The 17416-nt window shown below is 44.2% G+C and overlaps 1 protein-coding gene across 1 annotated transcript in view; it reads right to left on the bottom strand.

Annotated features, from left to right (window-relative positions):
* dnal1 (dynein, axonemal, light chain 1) overlaps positions 1-17416 on the bottom strand; it is a 114364-nt gene that overhangs the window by 60888 nt on the left and 36060 nt on the right. The window contains exon 4 of the mRNA XM_063032882.1: positions 6519-6574. Coding sequence (XP_062888952.1) covers positions 6519-6574 — 56 coding nt within the window. The remainder of the gene's footprint in view (positions 1-6518; positions 6575-17416) is intronic.

Raw genomic sequence — 17416 nt, 5'->3', positions numbered from 1 at the left:
GCTGGACATGCTCGGCACTTTGGAGATTGGTCAGAAGAGTAAGTGGAGTTGGCACATCGCCCATTTGGTTCACTGTTACAATTGTACGCGCAATGATGCTACGGGGTACTCGCCCTATTATCTGATGTTCGGATGGGAAGCGAGGTTGCCCATTGATCTACGTTTTGGGACTGAAGCGGGGGAAATACCTTCGAAGCCATGTCTGAAGTATATGTCTGATATGAGTAGAGAGTTGAAAAGGGCGTACGAGTTGGCTGAGGCGGCAGCCACCAAGCAGAACCAGCGGAATAAGAAGAGATATGATCAGAAGGTAAAGTTCGTCCAGCTATTGCCGGGAGACCGAGTCCTTATCCGGAATTTAGGACTACCTGGTAAGCACAAGTTGGCGGACCATTGGGCGGCCACCCCCTATGTGGTGGAGAGTCAGATGCTGAATCTCCCGGTTTACCGGGTGAGACCTGAGGGTGGGCAGGGGTCTGTCAAGGTACTCCATCAGAACCACCTGTTGCCTCTGGGTCGAGAGGTGAAGATGGACCCAGAGCCCGAATGGGAGTTTACTCCTATTACGAGGACTCTGCGAGGGCGCGGGGCGCGGGAGAGCCCGCTGCGAAGAGAACGGGGCCAGTCCCCACCTCGAGAAGGGATACGTCATCGGAAGATGATGAGTCAGACGTGTGGTACCTGCTTCCGTTTGCTGATTCCCCGGTGCCGGGAGAAGAGACTCTTGGCCCTTCCCTCACTGAGTTAGGGGAACTGAGGGAGGGTGTTGCAGAGCCGCCTGTATTACAGCCGGGATTGGGGGAGGGTGTTGCAGAGCCGCCTGTATTACAGCCGGGATTGGGGGAGGGTGTTGCAGAGCCGCCTGTATTCCAGCCGGGATTGGGGGAGGGTGTTGCAGAGCCGCCTGTATTACAGCCGGGATTGGGGGAGGGTGTTGCAGAGCCGCCTGTATTCCAGCCGGGATTGGGGGAGGGTGTTGCAGAGCCGCCTGTATTACAGCCGGGATTGGGGGAGGGTGTTGCAGAGCCGCCTGTATTACAGCCGGGATTGGGGGAGGGTGTTGCAGAGCCGCCTGTATTACAGTCGGGATTGGGGGAGGAGAGGGTGGAGCTGGAACCTGAGCCAGAGGGCTCACAGGGGCAGAGGGGTCCCGGTGAGGGGGAAGGTCCGACAGATAGGCCCGAGGGGTCAACTGGGGTGTCTGAACAGGGAGAGTCAGCAGAGGAAGTACAGAGGCCTCAGAGGAGTAGGCATCCCCCAGAGAGACTGACTTATATAGCGCCGGGAGAGCAGGGTGTGATCTCTACTGCCCTGCAAAGTTATGTCACTGCTTTATGCACCTGGGTTGGGTTTTGTGTTTTACAAGGAGCACTGGTGAACTCTGTTAACGTCATGAGGGCATGACTTTTTGTGGTGGGGGGGGGAGAGTGTACGGGGTCTTTCTTTTGTTACATTTAAAATGGCGACTTTGTTATGTTGATTTGGGGAACGCGGCTTTGTTGTGCTTTAACGCTGAAGAGAGTTTGCGCTAACAGTTTGTTTTACTTTAAAATGAGATAACAGGGTTCTATTAGCCAATGGGTGGTTATGTATTATTTTGTTTTCGGATACCATGCTGTATGATATGACTGTGGACTGAGTTTTGGCGGGGAGTCGGAGGAGAGACGAGGAAGACCGCGGACGTGTGGAGAGGCTCCGGTCGATCACTCAGGGTGGTCCCGAGCCGTGAGTCGACGGAATTCGGGTGGTCGTCTGAAGTCGAATTGAGCTCCAACATAGCGCGCAAAGAACTTGGACTTTGATAAGTGTTGGCGCCTTTTTTTTTCATTACTTTCCTCTCTGTATCAAATGTATATTAATGTCATAGAATTAGTAATATCTATAAAGTGTATTTGTTAAAATTTACTGGGTGTGCTGGCTGATGATTGATGTTGTGATTGACTCGGGTGGCAACCGACCCTGTGGGGAGTGTGGAGGCGGATGCTGGGCTGGATTTCCCCTAGACATACACGAGCCAATATAACGGAACATTACACAACATATCGATGCAGTTATGAAGAAGGCAAGACAGCAACTATACTTTATTAGGAGTCTGAAGGGATTTGTTATGTCAACAAATATACTCAAAAACTTCTATAGGTGTACCGTGGAGAGCATTCTGACAGGCTGGACCACTGTCTGGTATGGGGGGCTATTGCATAGGACCGAAAGAAGCTGCAGAGGGTTATAAATTTAGTTGGCTCTATCTTGGGTATTAGCCTACTGTGACAGGATCCTGAATTATCCCTTATGGACTGTGCCTTTAAAAAGAGAGAGAGAGTGTGTGTAGCTGTATAGCACAAACAGCTTGGTACCGAGAGAGAAAGGGGTGAGGACTGCTCACAGTTTGTTTGGGATTTCTGCAAGGACACTGCCAGCTTCTGAGTTCCTACAGAGAGAGAAGAGAGGAGCTACTTGATGGACAGCTGGTGGTCAGCATGCAGAGATAAATACAAGGTCAGCTGGTTGTTACACACACATGGTTTTGGACACCGGATGAGCTTTGTTGTGCCCAGAGAAAAGTGTTTTTTTTTGAAGGATCGATCAGGAGAATCAATCAGTGGCTCTCACAGTGTGGACAAGGGGTGACTGGTGGGAAGTTATTAGTGTGTTCAGCCCTCGCCTGGGTTGATAACTTACCCACAGAAGACGGTCTCCTTGTTGTGGTCACATTCGGTAACTTCTAAAGGATTTCGGAGGACAACAGAAAATCGACAGCATCTGCTTACCTGGAGAAATAAACACCCCTCTTTCTCTCTCTCTCTCCATCACTACTCAACTCAATACCACAACCTGAACTGATTTCATTTACCCATCATCGTAAGGCTGTATTCATTTACCTCCTAAGCTTGAAGAAGCTTGACTTTTATATATTTCCACACTTATATATACATAATCATTGCTAACCTGTTTGATTTATCTGATTTTATATTACTGTATTGCGTAGTTACTAACAAACGAGCTTTAGTAAATAGCAATACCAGACTCCAGGCGTATTTCCATTTCTGTTGGTTCTTTAACCCGTTACGGGGTACGTAACACTACAAAGTACCCAGGACATCTTCAAGTAGCAGTGTCTCAGAAAGGCACAGTCCATTATTAAGGACCTCCAGCACCCAGTGCATGCCCTTTTCTCACTGTTACCATCAGGTAGGAGGTACAGAAGCCTGAAGGCACACACTCAGCAACTCGGGAACAGCTTCTTCCCCTCTGCCATCCGATTCCTTGGACACTAGCTTACTTCTTTTAATATATATTATTTCTGGGTTTTTTGCATGATTTTTAATCTATTTAATATACATATACTGTAATTGATTTACTTAATTATTATTTTATTTTGTTTTTTTTCTTCTATATTATGTATTGCATTGAACTACTGCTGCTAAGTTAACAAATTTCATGACATATGTTGGTGATAATAAACCAGATTCTGATGTATAAAACAACAGAACCTTGAATACTGAATTGCCAGTCCTGTACCTCCTGCAACCAAGTCTCACTAATGGCTACAATATCATGATTTCATGCATTGATCCAAGCCCTGAACTCATCTACATTTCCTACGTTGAATTTCTTGCGTTGAAGTATACGCAGCTCAGGACATTCGTCTCACCATGCTCAACCTTTTGATTCCTGACTTTTGACTTAGTTCTTACCAACATCTGTCACCACAACCTCTTCACTATCTGTTCTGGTATTCTGGATCCCATCCCCCTGCAACTCTAGTTTAAACCTCCCCGACCCCCGCATTATTAATTCCCTCCCAGTTCAGAGGCAAACTGTCTCTTCTGTTCAGGTCACACCTTCCCTGCAAGAGAGCCCAACGATCCAAAATCTTATGCTCTCCCTCTGACACCAATTCCTTAGCCATGCGTAAAACTATAATCTTCCTATTTCTGGCCTCACAAGCACAAGCAATCCTGAGATCATAACCCTTGAGGTACTGCCCTTAAACTTAGCACTTAACTCCCTGAACTCACTTTGCAGAACCTTGTCACGCTTCCCACCTAGGGTCATTGGACCATGACCTCTGGCTGTTTACCCTACCACTTAAGAATGCCGAGGGCTCAATCTGAGACGTCAATCAATCCTGAATGTTGATTGGCCGCTGCTCAAAGCTCCAAAATGTCGTGAGTCACAGCCTTTTCTACTCAATCGGTGAATCAGTTTGTTGTCTTTTGCACATTGGTTATTTGTCTGCCCTGCTGGGTGCGGTCTTCCACTGATCCTAATATGGTTCTTGGATGTATTGAGTATGCTCACAAGGAAACTAATCTCAGGATTGTATATGCTGACATATATATACTTTGATAACAAATTTAATTTTAAGTTTGAACTTTGTAAAATGCAACCCGATGTAAGCCTGCATGTAATTTTTCTTTGATGGCTTTTCTTCCTAATCTGATACTGGGAAAATATTTTGTGAAAATTTTAGTGGATATGTGGTGTGTGCATCTCATAACAGCTGATGTGGCACAGCTAACTTTCCTCCTACTTTGCTCAAACAGCCAAACTTTTTGCCTGTATCCTTGCAGCCAGTGCTATTGTAAATAATTAAGACTCGCGTTATGCCTTAGGAGTAACACTTAACAATGAAAAATTATGGAAACAATGCGAGTTTCTCACCTTTTTGGGAACTCTGATAAATCACAGTGAATTAACTATGAATCTTTTCCTGCTTTTCAAATACCTACTGCTACTGTGTTGTTATAAACTACACAGCTCATACAAATGAGGAGAATGAAATAACTGGAGGGAACAAATGAGCTAACTCCTTTGCTAAGGCAGCAACACCAGATCTTTATGGTCACGTAGCACTCCAGTGTGACCAGGCTGCCAATACTTTCCAAAAAGTTTTGATGAACTTGTCCAATTACAGCATGATGTGTCAGAGGCTGAAAAGACCTTATGAACTAAAGCACACCACGTGCAAGACTGCCAACTTCCATGCTCTTTACTTCATCCCTCCCCCTTCAGGTTTCACCTATCACCTCGCGCTTCTCTCTCCCCTCCCAGACCTACCAGCCAAGAGAATGGGTACCGGTGAGATCTTACCAATGAAATAACTGTCTTGAGCCCTGGTTCATAGGCCTGTTTCAAGTATCATTAACTACATACTTACACTGCTTTGAAGGACCAAGGGAAGACAATGTGGATACATGCCTGACACATTAAGCTAGCAGTGCCACTAGACCAGGGAACCAGGGGACAGAAGAACCTTGATGATAAGGACTAATTAAATGAACTCGATAATTGTTACCTGTGACTTTAAGGGATTACGATGCATTATAAACTTTGGGTAATCTGGGCACCTATTTCCTGTTTAAGTACAGAATTGCCTCATGGCACTAACACATGTAGTTAAGACCTGACAATTTTATTCTAAGTAACAAGTCCATAACCTCCTCATTTGTCTAGGGTGGGAAGGGTAATAAACTCAGGTAAGAGAAACTCAAGAAGCGTTTGCAGCTGGAAGAAAAGAAACCATGAATTATCTTTTTATCCAACAACTATCCATGATCCTGAAGTTTCTTGTGTTATTGGTAGATAAGAACAGATAAGAAACATTGTCCATTATTTCCATTCACCTGTGTCCCTTGAACTTAAGGAAATGGAACTAATGCTGGATTAGGGATAACAGCTTGTTCTTTGTGCTAGCTTTTTGAAACTGAATTCTAAATAACAAACTGTCTAGTGGGATTTGAGTTCACATCTTCTGAATTATTATTCCAGATCACTACATTACAAGACTGGTAGCATTATTGCTAAAACTTGCATACTCAAAGTTGCATTGTACCATTAGTGAACATTTAAGGTAATGGATAGTATCACGGTATTTCAGAACACATCTCTGGCGATATAATTTCTCTGGATATGTTTTCTGGAGTGACAGAGGTTGAAGAGAGACTTGATAGAAGTTTATAAAATTATGAGAACATTGATTTTCAGTCAGTATTTTACTCCCAGAGTTGAAATGCCTTACCAGAAGGCATGCATTTAAAGTGAGAGGGGAAAGTTCAAAGGAGATTTGTAGGACAAGTATTTTTCCCCCACAGAGATTGCTGGGTGCCTAGACTGTACTGCAGAGACAATTACAATAGAGGAGTTTCTTAGACAGGCAAAAGAATATGCAGAGAAGGTAAAGGTATGGACCATGAGCAGGCAGAAGGGAGTAGTGTAATTAGGTATCATTAATTTAATTAGTTCAGCATATCATGGGGCAAAGGGCCTGCTCCTGTGCTGCACTGTCTGGTGTTCTATGTATATCTCTGATTTTTAAAGGTCTTAGGATGCCAGTTTTGCCAATGTAAATGTTGTTAACCATCATGTAAAAATGGCATGCAACAAGCGCCAGCAAAAATCCAAATGTACACTGTTCCCTTTAATTGAAACATTATCACAGTTTCATTTAAAAAAAAATGTTTGTTGTAAAAATAAAAACAATTGAAAGAAAACATTACTAGAAGTCTGACACTTACTCAGTCCATTCAAATTCGCTATTTTTTCAATGCAGTTAGTTGAAAGGGACAACTTTCTGAAAAACAAGGGAAGGAATATTTCAGATTTTAGAGAACACTGCACATACCCTTCTTTGCACTGATTTTCATTACTTAAAGCGGCACTACTGGTTGAGAAACAAAGATTTTTTTAAAAAAAAATGAAATCAAGGCCTTCAGGTCCGCAAAACACCACCAAAATGACCAAACTAGCACTTCTGAGAAATGGTGGTTAGAACAATGTTCTTTCATTTCCAAGGTACAATCAGTTTGCAGATGATACCACTGTAGCAAACTATCTCAAATAAAAATCAGAGTACAGGATTGAGAGAGAGCCCAGTGACATGGTTGACTTCAGCAGTTGAACAGGGCACGACTGTGCAAGTGCGTGGAAGTTGGACCGTGAGGCAGCGGGAAGGTTTAAAAGCGAGCAGATTGACGAGGGTCAGTCATTTCTTCGGCAGTTGAACGGGGCACAACTGCACGAGCGCGTGAAAGTCGGACCGTGAGGCAGCGGGAGAGTTTAAAAGTGAGCAGGTTAACGGAGCGGGTGACGGAGTAGAGGGATACAGAGTAGGAAGGCTTTGGCTCGAGAGGCTTCAGCGAGCAGAGGCTGAAGAACGAGCTTCACTCCATGTGAGGTAAGGCTGGGTAAGTTCCTTTAATTTAATTACCTTAGGAGTAGGTAATGGAGGCAGCAGTTAGGGCAGTTGAGCGTTCCGTTTGCAGGATGTGGGAAGTCAGGGTTAGCACAATCGTCTCTGATGACTACACCTGTAAAAGGTACATCCAGCTGCAGCTCCTGACAAACTGAGTTAGGGAACTGGAGCTGGAGCTGGAGCTGGATGAACTTTGGATCATTCGTGAGGCAGAGGCAGAAACAGAGAGGAGTTAGAGGGAGATAGTCACCCCTGAGAGTCAGGAGACAGGTAGCTGGATGACTGTCAGGAGAGGGAAGGGGAATAGACAGAATGAGCAGAGCACCCCTGTGGCTGTTCCTACCAATAATAAGTATATCATTTTGGATACTGTTGATGGGGACGACCTACCAGGGACAAGTTGAGGTGGTTGCGTCTCTGGCATGAAGACTGGACCCTCCGCTCAGAGGGGAAGGAGGGAAAAGAGGAGAGCAGTAGTGATAGAGGATTCGGTAGTTAAGGGGACAGATAAGAGGTTCTGTGGAAGAGATCGAGAATCCCGGATGGTCTGTTGCCTCCCTGGTGCCAAGGTCCGCGATATCTCGGATCGAGTTCTCGGTATTGTTACGAGAATACACATAAAATTAAGATGTTTGCTGGCCTGGGCTAGCATCAGTGGCATCAGCAGTTGGTCTGCCACCTGCCCTCAGGGGAAGGAGAGATAAGGAACAATGGAGCAGCGTCTGGAGATGTGTAATGAAGGGATGTGGGAGGAAGAGCTGTCTGGAGCGGCTCCCCCCTTTGAGCCCTGAACTGTTTGAAGTGATGGACAGGCGATACCCCAGCAGGGGGATAAAAAGGGACAGGTTCGCTAAGACAGACACACACGCCACCCGAGGTAACGAGACCCTGGAAGCGGTGCGCTTCTCACGAGTGGTGAGAAGAACCGGACAACGCACAGGGTGGAAAGGTACGATCAGCGGGAACCCGGTGTGTGTCCGCCCTTGCCTGGGTGCCGGGTTCACTGCAGAGGATCGACCGCATCTGGAGGAGGGGTCACAGTCGGTGACCTCAGGTGACATCACCAAGGACCCGCCCAAATGCTGTTTGTGAGCCATCTCGCTGGTCTGTGAGTGAAGCTGTGCTGAATGATGAGTTGTTCCTATTCTATGTCTCTCTTCCCCACCTTGTCCATCGCCATGGCAACGATTACTGCGAACTGAACTTTGAGTCATTTTGAATTTGGTCATTTAACCCCTAGACAACGATAGAGCTTGATTGATGCTGTTATCTTAATGCTGTGCACATGTGTGTTTATCATCACTGAACTGTTGCATTTATTACCCTTTCGATTACTATGTTGCTTGTTTCTTTAATAAAACTTTCTTAGTTCTAGTACTCCAGACTCCAACTGAGTGATCCATTTCTGCTGGTTTGGCAACCCAGTTACGGGGTACGTAACATAAGTGGGGTTCTCGTCCGCGATTTTGAACGCTAAATTTGGGACGGAGTAAATTGATTGGGTTAAAATTCCCGAAAGAAAGAAAAGACAAACAGCAGAAATGGAGGTTGAGGAATTTATAAAGGCGCCGACCTTGGAGGCATTAGAGGATGCCAGGAAATCGGAATTGTTAGCTGTGGCCAAACGGTTGAATCTTTCTAAGGTGAAGTCGACAATGAGGAGAGAGGAGATACATAGAGCTATTGTAGAGCACTATGTATCTAAAGGTGTGTTTCCCCAAGGTGAGCTGGGGGAGGTGTCTGTTGAAAAACCTGCTGGAGACGCAGTACAGGTACAGCTTGAAAAACTGAGACTCGAGCACGAGTTCCGGGTACGGCAGTTAGAACACGAAGAGAAAGAGAGAGAGGTAGAAAGGCAAGAGAGAGAAAGACAGTTGGAGAGAGAAGAGAGAGAGAGGGACAGACAGTTGGAGAGAGAGGAGAAACAGAGGGAAAGGGAATTTGAGCTGGAGAAGTTAAAGATAAGGGCCGAGCAGGGGCTCGTGCCGAACCAAGGTGGAGGGTTCCGGGCGACCCAGGAGGTTAGGCTGGTTCCCCCATTTGACGATACCGATGTGGATCGGTACTTTCTCCACTTCGAAAAAGTAGCTATAAGTCAGGACTGGCCGAGGGATAAGTGGGTTGTTTTACTTCAGAGTGTACTGAAAGGGAAAGCCCAACAAGCTTACTCCGCTTTATCCCCGGAAGATGCCCAGAAGTATGAGGTGGTGAAGGAGGCCATCCTCAGGACTTATGAGTTGGTCCCGGAGGCATACCGGCAGAGATTCCGGAATGCGAGGAAGCGGTGGGACCGCACGTATTTGGAGTTTGCTCGCGAGATGCAAACATATTGTGAGCGTTGGTGCGCCTCGAAAGGGGTAGAGGGGGATTATGACAGACTGCTGCAGCTGATTCTGATTGAGCAGTTTAAAGGTTGTGTCCCTGAGGGTATGAGACCCTACCTCGATGAGAAAGAGGCAGCCACGTTAGCCGCAACTGCTAAGTTAGCGGATGAGTATGCGTTGACGCATAAAATGAAGGTTGCCCCGAGTAAAGGCTACCAGAAGGGTAGTCAGGACGGCGGGGAGAGTCCACCGGAAAAGTCAGAAAGTAAGCCGGGGACTAGTGAAAAGGATAAGGCAGACCGGGAGCAGTCTGGTAGGAAGTCTCCTGGGGTCGTCTGTTATAATTGTGGGAAAGCCGGACACTTTGCGTCCAGGTGCTTTGCCCCAAGGAAGGAGACGGGGAAAGGAAAAGTGGAAATTTTGAATGGCTGTATCGAGCTGTTAAGCGAACCGCTAGGGAAGGACAGGTCTGAAAAAGTCCAGGAAGGGCGCGAGAGGTTTATCTCGGCCGGACTGGTGTCAGTGAAAAAGAGGTTAAAACCAGTTCCAGTGCGGATCTGGAGAGACACGGGAGCGTGTCAGTCACTAATACTGAAGAGTGTATTAGAGTTTAGCTCAGAGACCCAGACTGGGGAGGTAGAGGTCAAAGGTGTTGGGGAAGGGACAGAGTCAGTCCCTTTGCACCAGATACATTTACAGAGCAACCTGGTCTCTGGACTAGTCACGATCGGGGTGAGGTCCGAATTACCGATGAAAGACGTGGAAGTCTTGCTCGGTAATGACATCGCCGGAGGAATCGTGTTCCCAGTCGTGAGATTGACGGGTCAGCCTGCCAGCATGGAGGCCCCGCCCGCGATGGTGAATTTGGCTGAAACATTTCTGCCAACCTTGTATGAGACAGGGTGTAGTGAGATAAGAGGTAGTGAGGGAGCTGGGACGGACGTAGCAGTAGCCAGGAAAGAATTTGTGCAGACGCAGGAGCGAGACGAGGGGCTGATGGTTTTGGCCGAGACAGCTCTCTCTGACACAGCCTTGACAAGGGAACTAGTAGGCTATTGTGCGGATGAGGAAGTGCTAAGGAAGAAAGGGAAATCAAGTACAGTACCCGCAGATGAGGAGTGGGGGGTGGTGCAAAAGAGTTACGGGGATGAGGTTTTTAACATGGCCCACGAGGTACCCCCCGGTGGACATTTTGCGGTGCTGGAGGAAACAGTTGGTGGAATCATGAAAGAGAGTTACCGGCTGCCCAGGGGGAAAAATGTTATTGATCATGACCGACGCGAACTGACACGGTCACCGGCTTTTGATATGCTAACAAACCTAGTCGGTGTTAGCGTGGAAATCAATGAAGCTAGGGGCCCCTTGATAAGAGGAAAAAACCATTTTGAAAAGATTAGGATGGGATCGGTCAGATGGGAGAAGGCTATTGTTTTGGCCAGGTCTACTGATAAGGTCTCTCCCTTAATCCCCGAAGGAGTAATTAAACGACTCGCACCCATGTGTTTGATTGTCCCGAGGAACTGCAAAGAACTGGGACGTTGGGTTATGTCTGTTACAATAGGGCAGCCAAGCAAACAACACCCATATTTTTCGAGTAATTCAGTGACTAAAGGGCTGATGAACACAGAGGTGTGTATTGGCAATTTAATACGGCTGTCTGAAGCCAGCGTGATAGTGAGCCTTGGAAAAAATGAATTCGGCCACACGAATGTCACTTACCTGGGAATTGTGGTGACACAGGGGCAGCTGGCAGTGATGCAAGCTACAGTGCAGGCTATCGCTGACCTCCCAACCCCGACAGACAAGAGGGCCCTCAGAAGGCTTTTGGAGATGGTGGGGTACTGCAGGAAGTTTTGCAATAACTCTGCGGTCAATACCCGTCCCCCTCCTACTAAGCCCTTGCGAGGGAAAATTGAGTCGGAATGGGACGACCCTTGTTGTTGTGGTCCGGGACAAAACCAAATGAGAGGTTACATTGGTCGCAATTCATCAGTGTTTTTGGCCACTATGAAGTTTGCTGAGTTGGAGCCTGGTCTAAGGGATTATTAATAACACGTGTAAAAGGAACAGAAAATGTGATTGTCTGTCAAGGTGTTGACAATTTCAAATTCTCTGTATTAGCTAAATAACTGTTAAAGATGTATATTGTGTATGTATCAGATAATGTAGTCATGTTTGTAATTTTTACCTCCCGGTAAAAATCCTTAAAGGGGGGAAGTGTTACGAGAATACACATAAAATTAAGATGTTTGCTGGCCTGGGCTAGCATCAGTGGCATCAGCAGTTGGTCTGCCACCTGCCCTCAGGGGAAGGAGAGATAAGGAACAATGGAGCAGCGTCTGGAGATGTGTAATGAAGGGATGTGGGAGGAAGAGCTGTCTGGAGCGGCTCCCCCCTTTGAGCCCTGAACTGTTTGAAGTGATGGACAGGCGATACCCCAGCAGGGGGATAAAAAGGGACAGGTTCGCTAAGACAGACACACACGCCACCCGAGGTAACGAGACCCTGGAAGCGGTGCGCTTCTCACGAGTGGTGAGAAGAACCGGACAACGCACAGGGTGGAAAGGTACGATCAGCGGGAACCCGGTGTGTGTCCGCCCTTGCCTGGGTGCCGGGTTCACTGCAGAGGATCGACCGCATCTGGAGGAGGGGTCACAGTCGGTGACCTCAGGTGACATCACCAAGGACCCGCCCAAATGCTGTTTGTGAGCCATCTCGCTGGTCTGTGAGTGAAGCTGTGCTGAATGATGAGTTGTTCCTATTCTATGTCTCTCTTCCCCACCTTGTCCATCGCCATGGCAACGATTACTGCGAACTGAACTTTGAGTCATTTTGAATTTGGTCATTTAACCCCTAGACAACGATAGAGCTTGATTGATGCTGTTATCTTAATGCTGTGCACATGTGTGTTTATCATCACTGAACTGTTGCATTTATTACCCTTTCGATTACTATGTTGCTTGTTTCTTTAATAAAACTTTCTTAATTCTAGTACTCCAGACTCCAACTGAGTGATCCATTTCTGCTGGTTTGGCAACCCAGTTACGGGGTACGTAACAGTATTCTCAAGAGGGAGGATGAGCAGCCAGATGTCGTGGTCCATGTAGGGACCAATGACGTGGGTAGAAAGAGTGAGGAGGTCCTGAAAGGTGAGTTTAGGGAGTTAGATGCCAAGTTAAAGGACAGGACCTCCAGGATAGCAATCTCAGGATTGCTACCAGTGCCACGTGCAGGCGGGTTTAGAAATAGTAAGATAGTGCAGATCAACACGTGGCTGAAGACATGGTGCAGAAGGGAGGGCTTCAGATTTATAGATACCTTGGGAGGTTTTCCAGGGAAGGTGGGACCTGTTCCGGCGGGACGGTTTACATCTGAACTGGAGGGGGACAGATACTCTTGCAGGTAGGTTTGCTTGAGAGGCTCCAGTGGATTTAAACTAGATACAAGGGGGGAGCGGAACCAGAGTGTAGGAACAGATGTAGTGGAGAAGGAAGAAAAAGAAAATAGTAAAGTTGTTTGCACCGTTAGTGACAAACAGAGAGTAAGAGGTGGTAAATTTCTTAAATGCATTTATTTTAATGCTAGGTGCATTATAAGAAAGCTGGATGAGCTTAAAGCATGGATTGATACCTGGAAGTATGATGTGGTAGCTATTAGTGAAACATGGTTGCAGGAGGGGTAAGATTGGTAACTAAATATTCCTGGATTTCGTTGCTCCAGGTGTGATAGAATCGGAGGGACAAGAGGGGGAGGTGTTGCATTGCTTGTCAGAGAAAATATTACAGAGGTGCTCTGGCAGGATGGATTAGAGGGCTCATCTAGGAAGGCTATTTGGGTGGAATTGAGGAATGGGGGGGAGACTTCCGGTAGCGCTCATGGAGTGAAGTCGCGTTCTTGACTCGCTCCATTACCTCTGAGTTTTTTCTCTCTATGGTCAGCTATACTTTAATTAACTATTAAGGCATCAATTTTTACAATACTTTGAATTAAACTGAATTCTCTGACAATTGGATGATACTGAGATCGGCTATGTCTAAGAACGGGAAAGACGGCAAGGATGGTAAACCTCCGGTTAAACCGAAAGCTACGGATCTCCCTCCGACTGAATCACCGGTGACTTTGAAAGCTATATCGGAGTTAATTCAGAGGGAAATTTCAACCTCTGTTAGGGAGATGATTCGTACAGAAATTATGGGCTCTGTTAAAGACCTGATTCATATGGAAATCTCAACTAAGTTCCAGAAAATTGCCGATTTAATTGATAAGATGCAAACATGTATTGCGGAACATCAGTCGGCTATATCTGGTCTTCAAAAATCCGCGCAACAAAGTGAGCTTAAGATGGGGAAAGTCGAAGAAACAATTAATGTAATGAAGAAGAAACTTGACTTTTTGACTTTTAAAAACTCTGACTTGGAATCTAGAATGCGACGGCAGAATTTACGAATGATTGGCGTCAGGGAAGCCGTGGAAGCTAACAACCCTATGAAATATTTCTCCCAACTTTTAAAAGATGCATTCCCTACTGTATTTCCTGACCAACCACCGCTACTGGATCGTGTTCACAGAATCCCATCATACTCGTCTAGGTCAGATAGACCTAGGCATGTTATCTTACGTTTTCATTACTTTCAAGACAAGGAGAGACTGTTTCGATTCGCTCGATCTAAAGGTTTCATTGATTTTTCGGATCTTAAGTTCCGATTCGTGGAAGATTTCAGTAAACCAATTTGGGACCAACGGGTCCGTTACAGATCCGTGATGTCGGAATTCTATAAGATGGATTTAAGACCAGCGCTGCTGTACCCTGCACGTCTAAGGATTCGCATGTTAGATGGAGCTCTTCGTTTTTTTGATTCTCCATCGGATGCCCAGAGTTATCTGGATCAACTTTCATCTTCAACATCTTAATTGCCTTTTTTTAATTTTCTCCGTTGATCGGAGGCTGTGAATTGGTTGGTTTTAACTTTTCTGTGCCCTATTTGGGCAGAAAAGTTTACTTTCGATTTCTTAATATGGCTGCTAAACTTTCTTTTTAACTGCGTCATTTCTTTCTTTTCCCAGGGGATTCTGGGTGGTTACTTCCCTTTTGTCATCTTACGTATTTCCTGTGCGGCCTTAAATTTTGTAGTTTTTTTTAAATTTTATTCTGTTTTGCTTTTTATAATCATTTTATGTTAATAATCCTATTTTTTTTGTTGCTGTGTCTATTCATGAGTTTGAGGTTTATTGTGGTTTTTTTTTAATATATACTTTCCGGCTTTTGTTCTGTTCTGTGTGTATTTTAATTGAGCTAACTTTTTTTTACTTATTTTTTTTTACTGTTTTACAATTAGCTGATCCTTTTCATATTTATACCTTTTTTTTAGGGAGCGTATACCGGAAGTCATGGGGGTAGTTTTAGCGCTTGCTTCTTTCTGGCGGGTCTGCTTTAGATTTCGCCTTGGGGTCCTGGGGTGGGGGGCGGTGGGAGGGGCTTCACGTTTTAGTTTGTTTCTCTTTGGGCTATATACATTATTGAAGTATTGGTTGCGTCCTTTTCCCCGGTATCTTTTGTATGTTCTGTTTCCTCTCCGGGTTTGTGGGTCGCGCCTATTGTCAATCCTCCTTGTTATGGGTTGACTTTAGGATTTATGGAGTCTATTATTAATTTTGTCTCCTGGAATACTAATGGTCTTAATCATCCTATTAAAAGGAAAAAAGTTTTTAAAGTGTTCCGGAGACTTAAAGCACAAATTTTATTTTTACAAGAGACCCATGTACGGAGGGGGGACAGACTACGTTTTTTCAAATTTTGGAAGGGACAACAATTTCATTCGAACTCCAATGCTAAGATTCGAGGCGTCTCTATTTTTATAGACTCCTCAGTTACTTTTATACAACAGGATATTATCTCTGATCCGAATGGTAGATTTTTATTGGTTAGTGGTTTATTATTTAATAAAAAAGTAGTTTTGGTTAATGTTTATGCTCCTAATATGGATTGTCCGGAATTTTATAAATCATTGTTTGATCAGTTTCCGAATTTGAACGAGTTTTCATTGATTTGGGGCGGAGATCTTAATACCTGTTTATCTCCAGCTTTGGACCGTTCGGCTCCTTTACGGACTTTACCTAATAAATCTGCAAATTTGATTAATTTTTTCCTTTCTGATTCTGGGTCGACGGACATTTGGCGTTTTCTGCATCCTCAGGAAAAAGATTTTTCCTTCTTTTCACATGTTCATCATTCCTATTCAAGAATTGATTATTTTTTCATTGATTCTCGTCTCATTCCTTCAGTGATTAAATGTGATTATGATTCTATAACCATTTCGGATCATGCTCCACTTAAGCTTTCTATTAAAATTATGGCCAATATACCAAACAATAGACAATGGCGTTTTAATTCGCTGTTGCTTCAGGACTCGGACTTTGTTAATTTTATGAATGAACAGATTGAGCTTTTTTTTACAATTAACCATACAGAAGATATTTCGGTTAACACTCTTTGGGACACTTTTAAAGCCTATATTCGGGGTCAGATTATTTCGTATTCCGTTGCTTTGAGGAAGAAACAGAAGCAGGAGGAGATGGTAATTGTGGACAAGATTAAAGAAATTGATAAGAAATATGTTATGGCTCCTTCTGAGGAGCTATACAAACAAAGAACTGAACTTCAAATGGAACACAGTTTACTACTCTCGTCCTCGATTGTAAACCAATTAAAGAAAACAAGAAGTGATTTTTATGTTCACAGTGATAAAATTGGCAAGCTGCTGGCTAATCAATTGAAATCTAATTATGTTAAATCTCAAATCAATCAGATTTATAACCAAAATGATCGATTGATATTGGATCATGTGGGGATTAATCAAACCTTTTGTGATTTTTATTCTTCTTTATATCAATCAGAGTCTCCTCGAGATTCTAAATATATGAATGATTTTTTAGATAAGTTAGACTTCCCTCTGATTTCACAGGATATGTCTTCTTTATTAGATACTTCCATTACAATGGATGAGATTAAGAATGTTATTTTTTCTATGAATCTGGGGAAAGCTCCTGGCCCTGATGGGTTTACCGTTGAATTTTATAAATGTTTTGCTTCTTTATTGATTCCTTGGCTCTATAAGGTTTTTGAGGCTTCTTTGAAACTTGGTAAACTTCCGGAATCTTTTAATAGAGCATCAATTTCTTTAATACTAAAGAAGGATAAAGACCCTGCTCAATGTGCATCTTATAGACCAATATCTTTATTAAATGTTGATTCTAAAGTTTTTTCTAAGTTATTAGCAAATAGACTAGAAAAAGTACTTCCTTCTATTATTTCGGAAGACCAAACGGGTTTTATTAAAGGTCGTTACTCTTTTTATAATATTCGTACATTGTTAAATATCGTTTATACTCCCTCACAAAATGTTCCTGAGTGTGTTATTTCTTTAGATGCCGAGAAAGCTTTTGATAGAGTAGAATGGCCTTATTTATTTAAGGTGCTTGAAATGTTTAATTTTAGCTTGAAATTTATATCCTGGATTAAACTGTTATATCACTCCCCTGTAGCCTCGGTTCGTACTAACTCCTTAAACTCACCTTTTTTTCCTCTCTTTCGTGGTACTCGACAAGGCTGTCCTCTTAGTCCCCTATTATTTGATATTGCATTAGAACCTCTTGCAATTGCTATTCGAGAATCTTCAAATATTACTGGGATAACTCGGGGATTAAAGTCCCATAAATTATCACTCTATGCTGATGATTTACTTTTATATATTTCTAATCCTGAGAGATCCATTCCTGCTGTTTTAGAGTTATTAGCACAATTTGGTCTTTTCTCAGGTTATAAATTAAATCTTAGTAAGAGTGAACTTTTTCCGATTAATAAACATCTTCCCTTATATTATAAATTTCCATTTAAATT

The sequence above is a fragment of the Mobula hypostoma genome, chromosome 1, assembly GCF_963921235.1.
Source record: "Mobula hypostoma chromosome 1, sMobHyp1.1, whole genome shotgun sequence".
In the NCBI taxonomy this organism is placed as follows: domain Eukaryota; kingdom Metazoa; phylum Chordata; class Chondrichthyes; order Myliobatiformes; family Myliobatidae; genus Mobula; species Mobula hypostoma.
The sequence above is the reverse complement of the archived record's forward strand: the minus strand, read 5'-3'. Positions and strand labels throughout refer to the sequence as shown.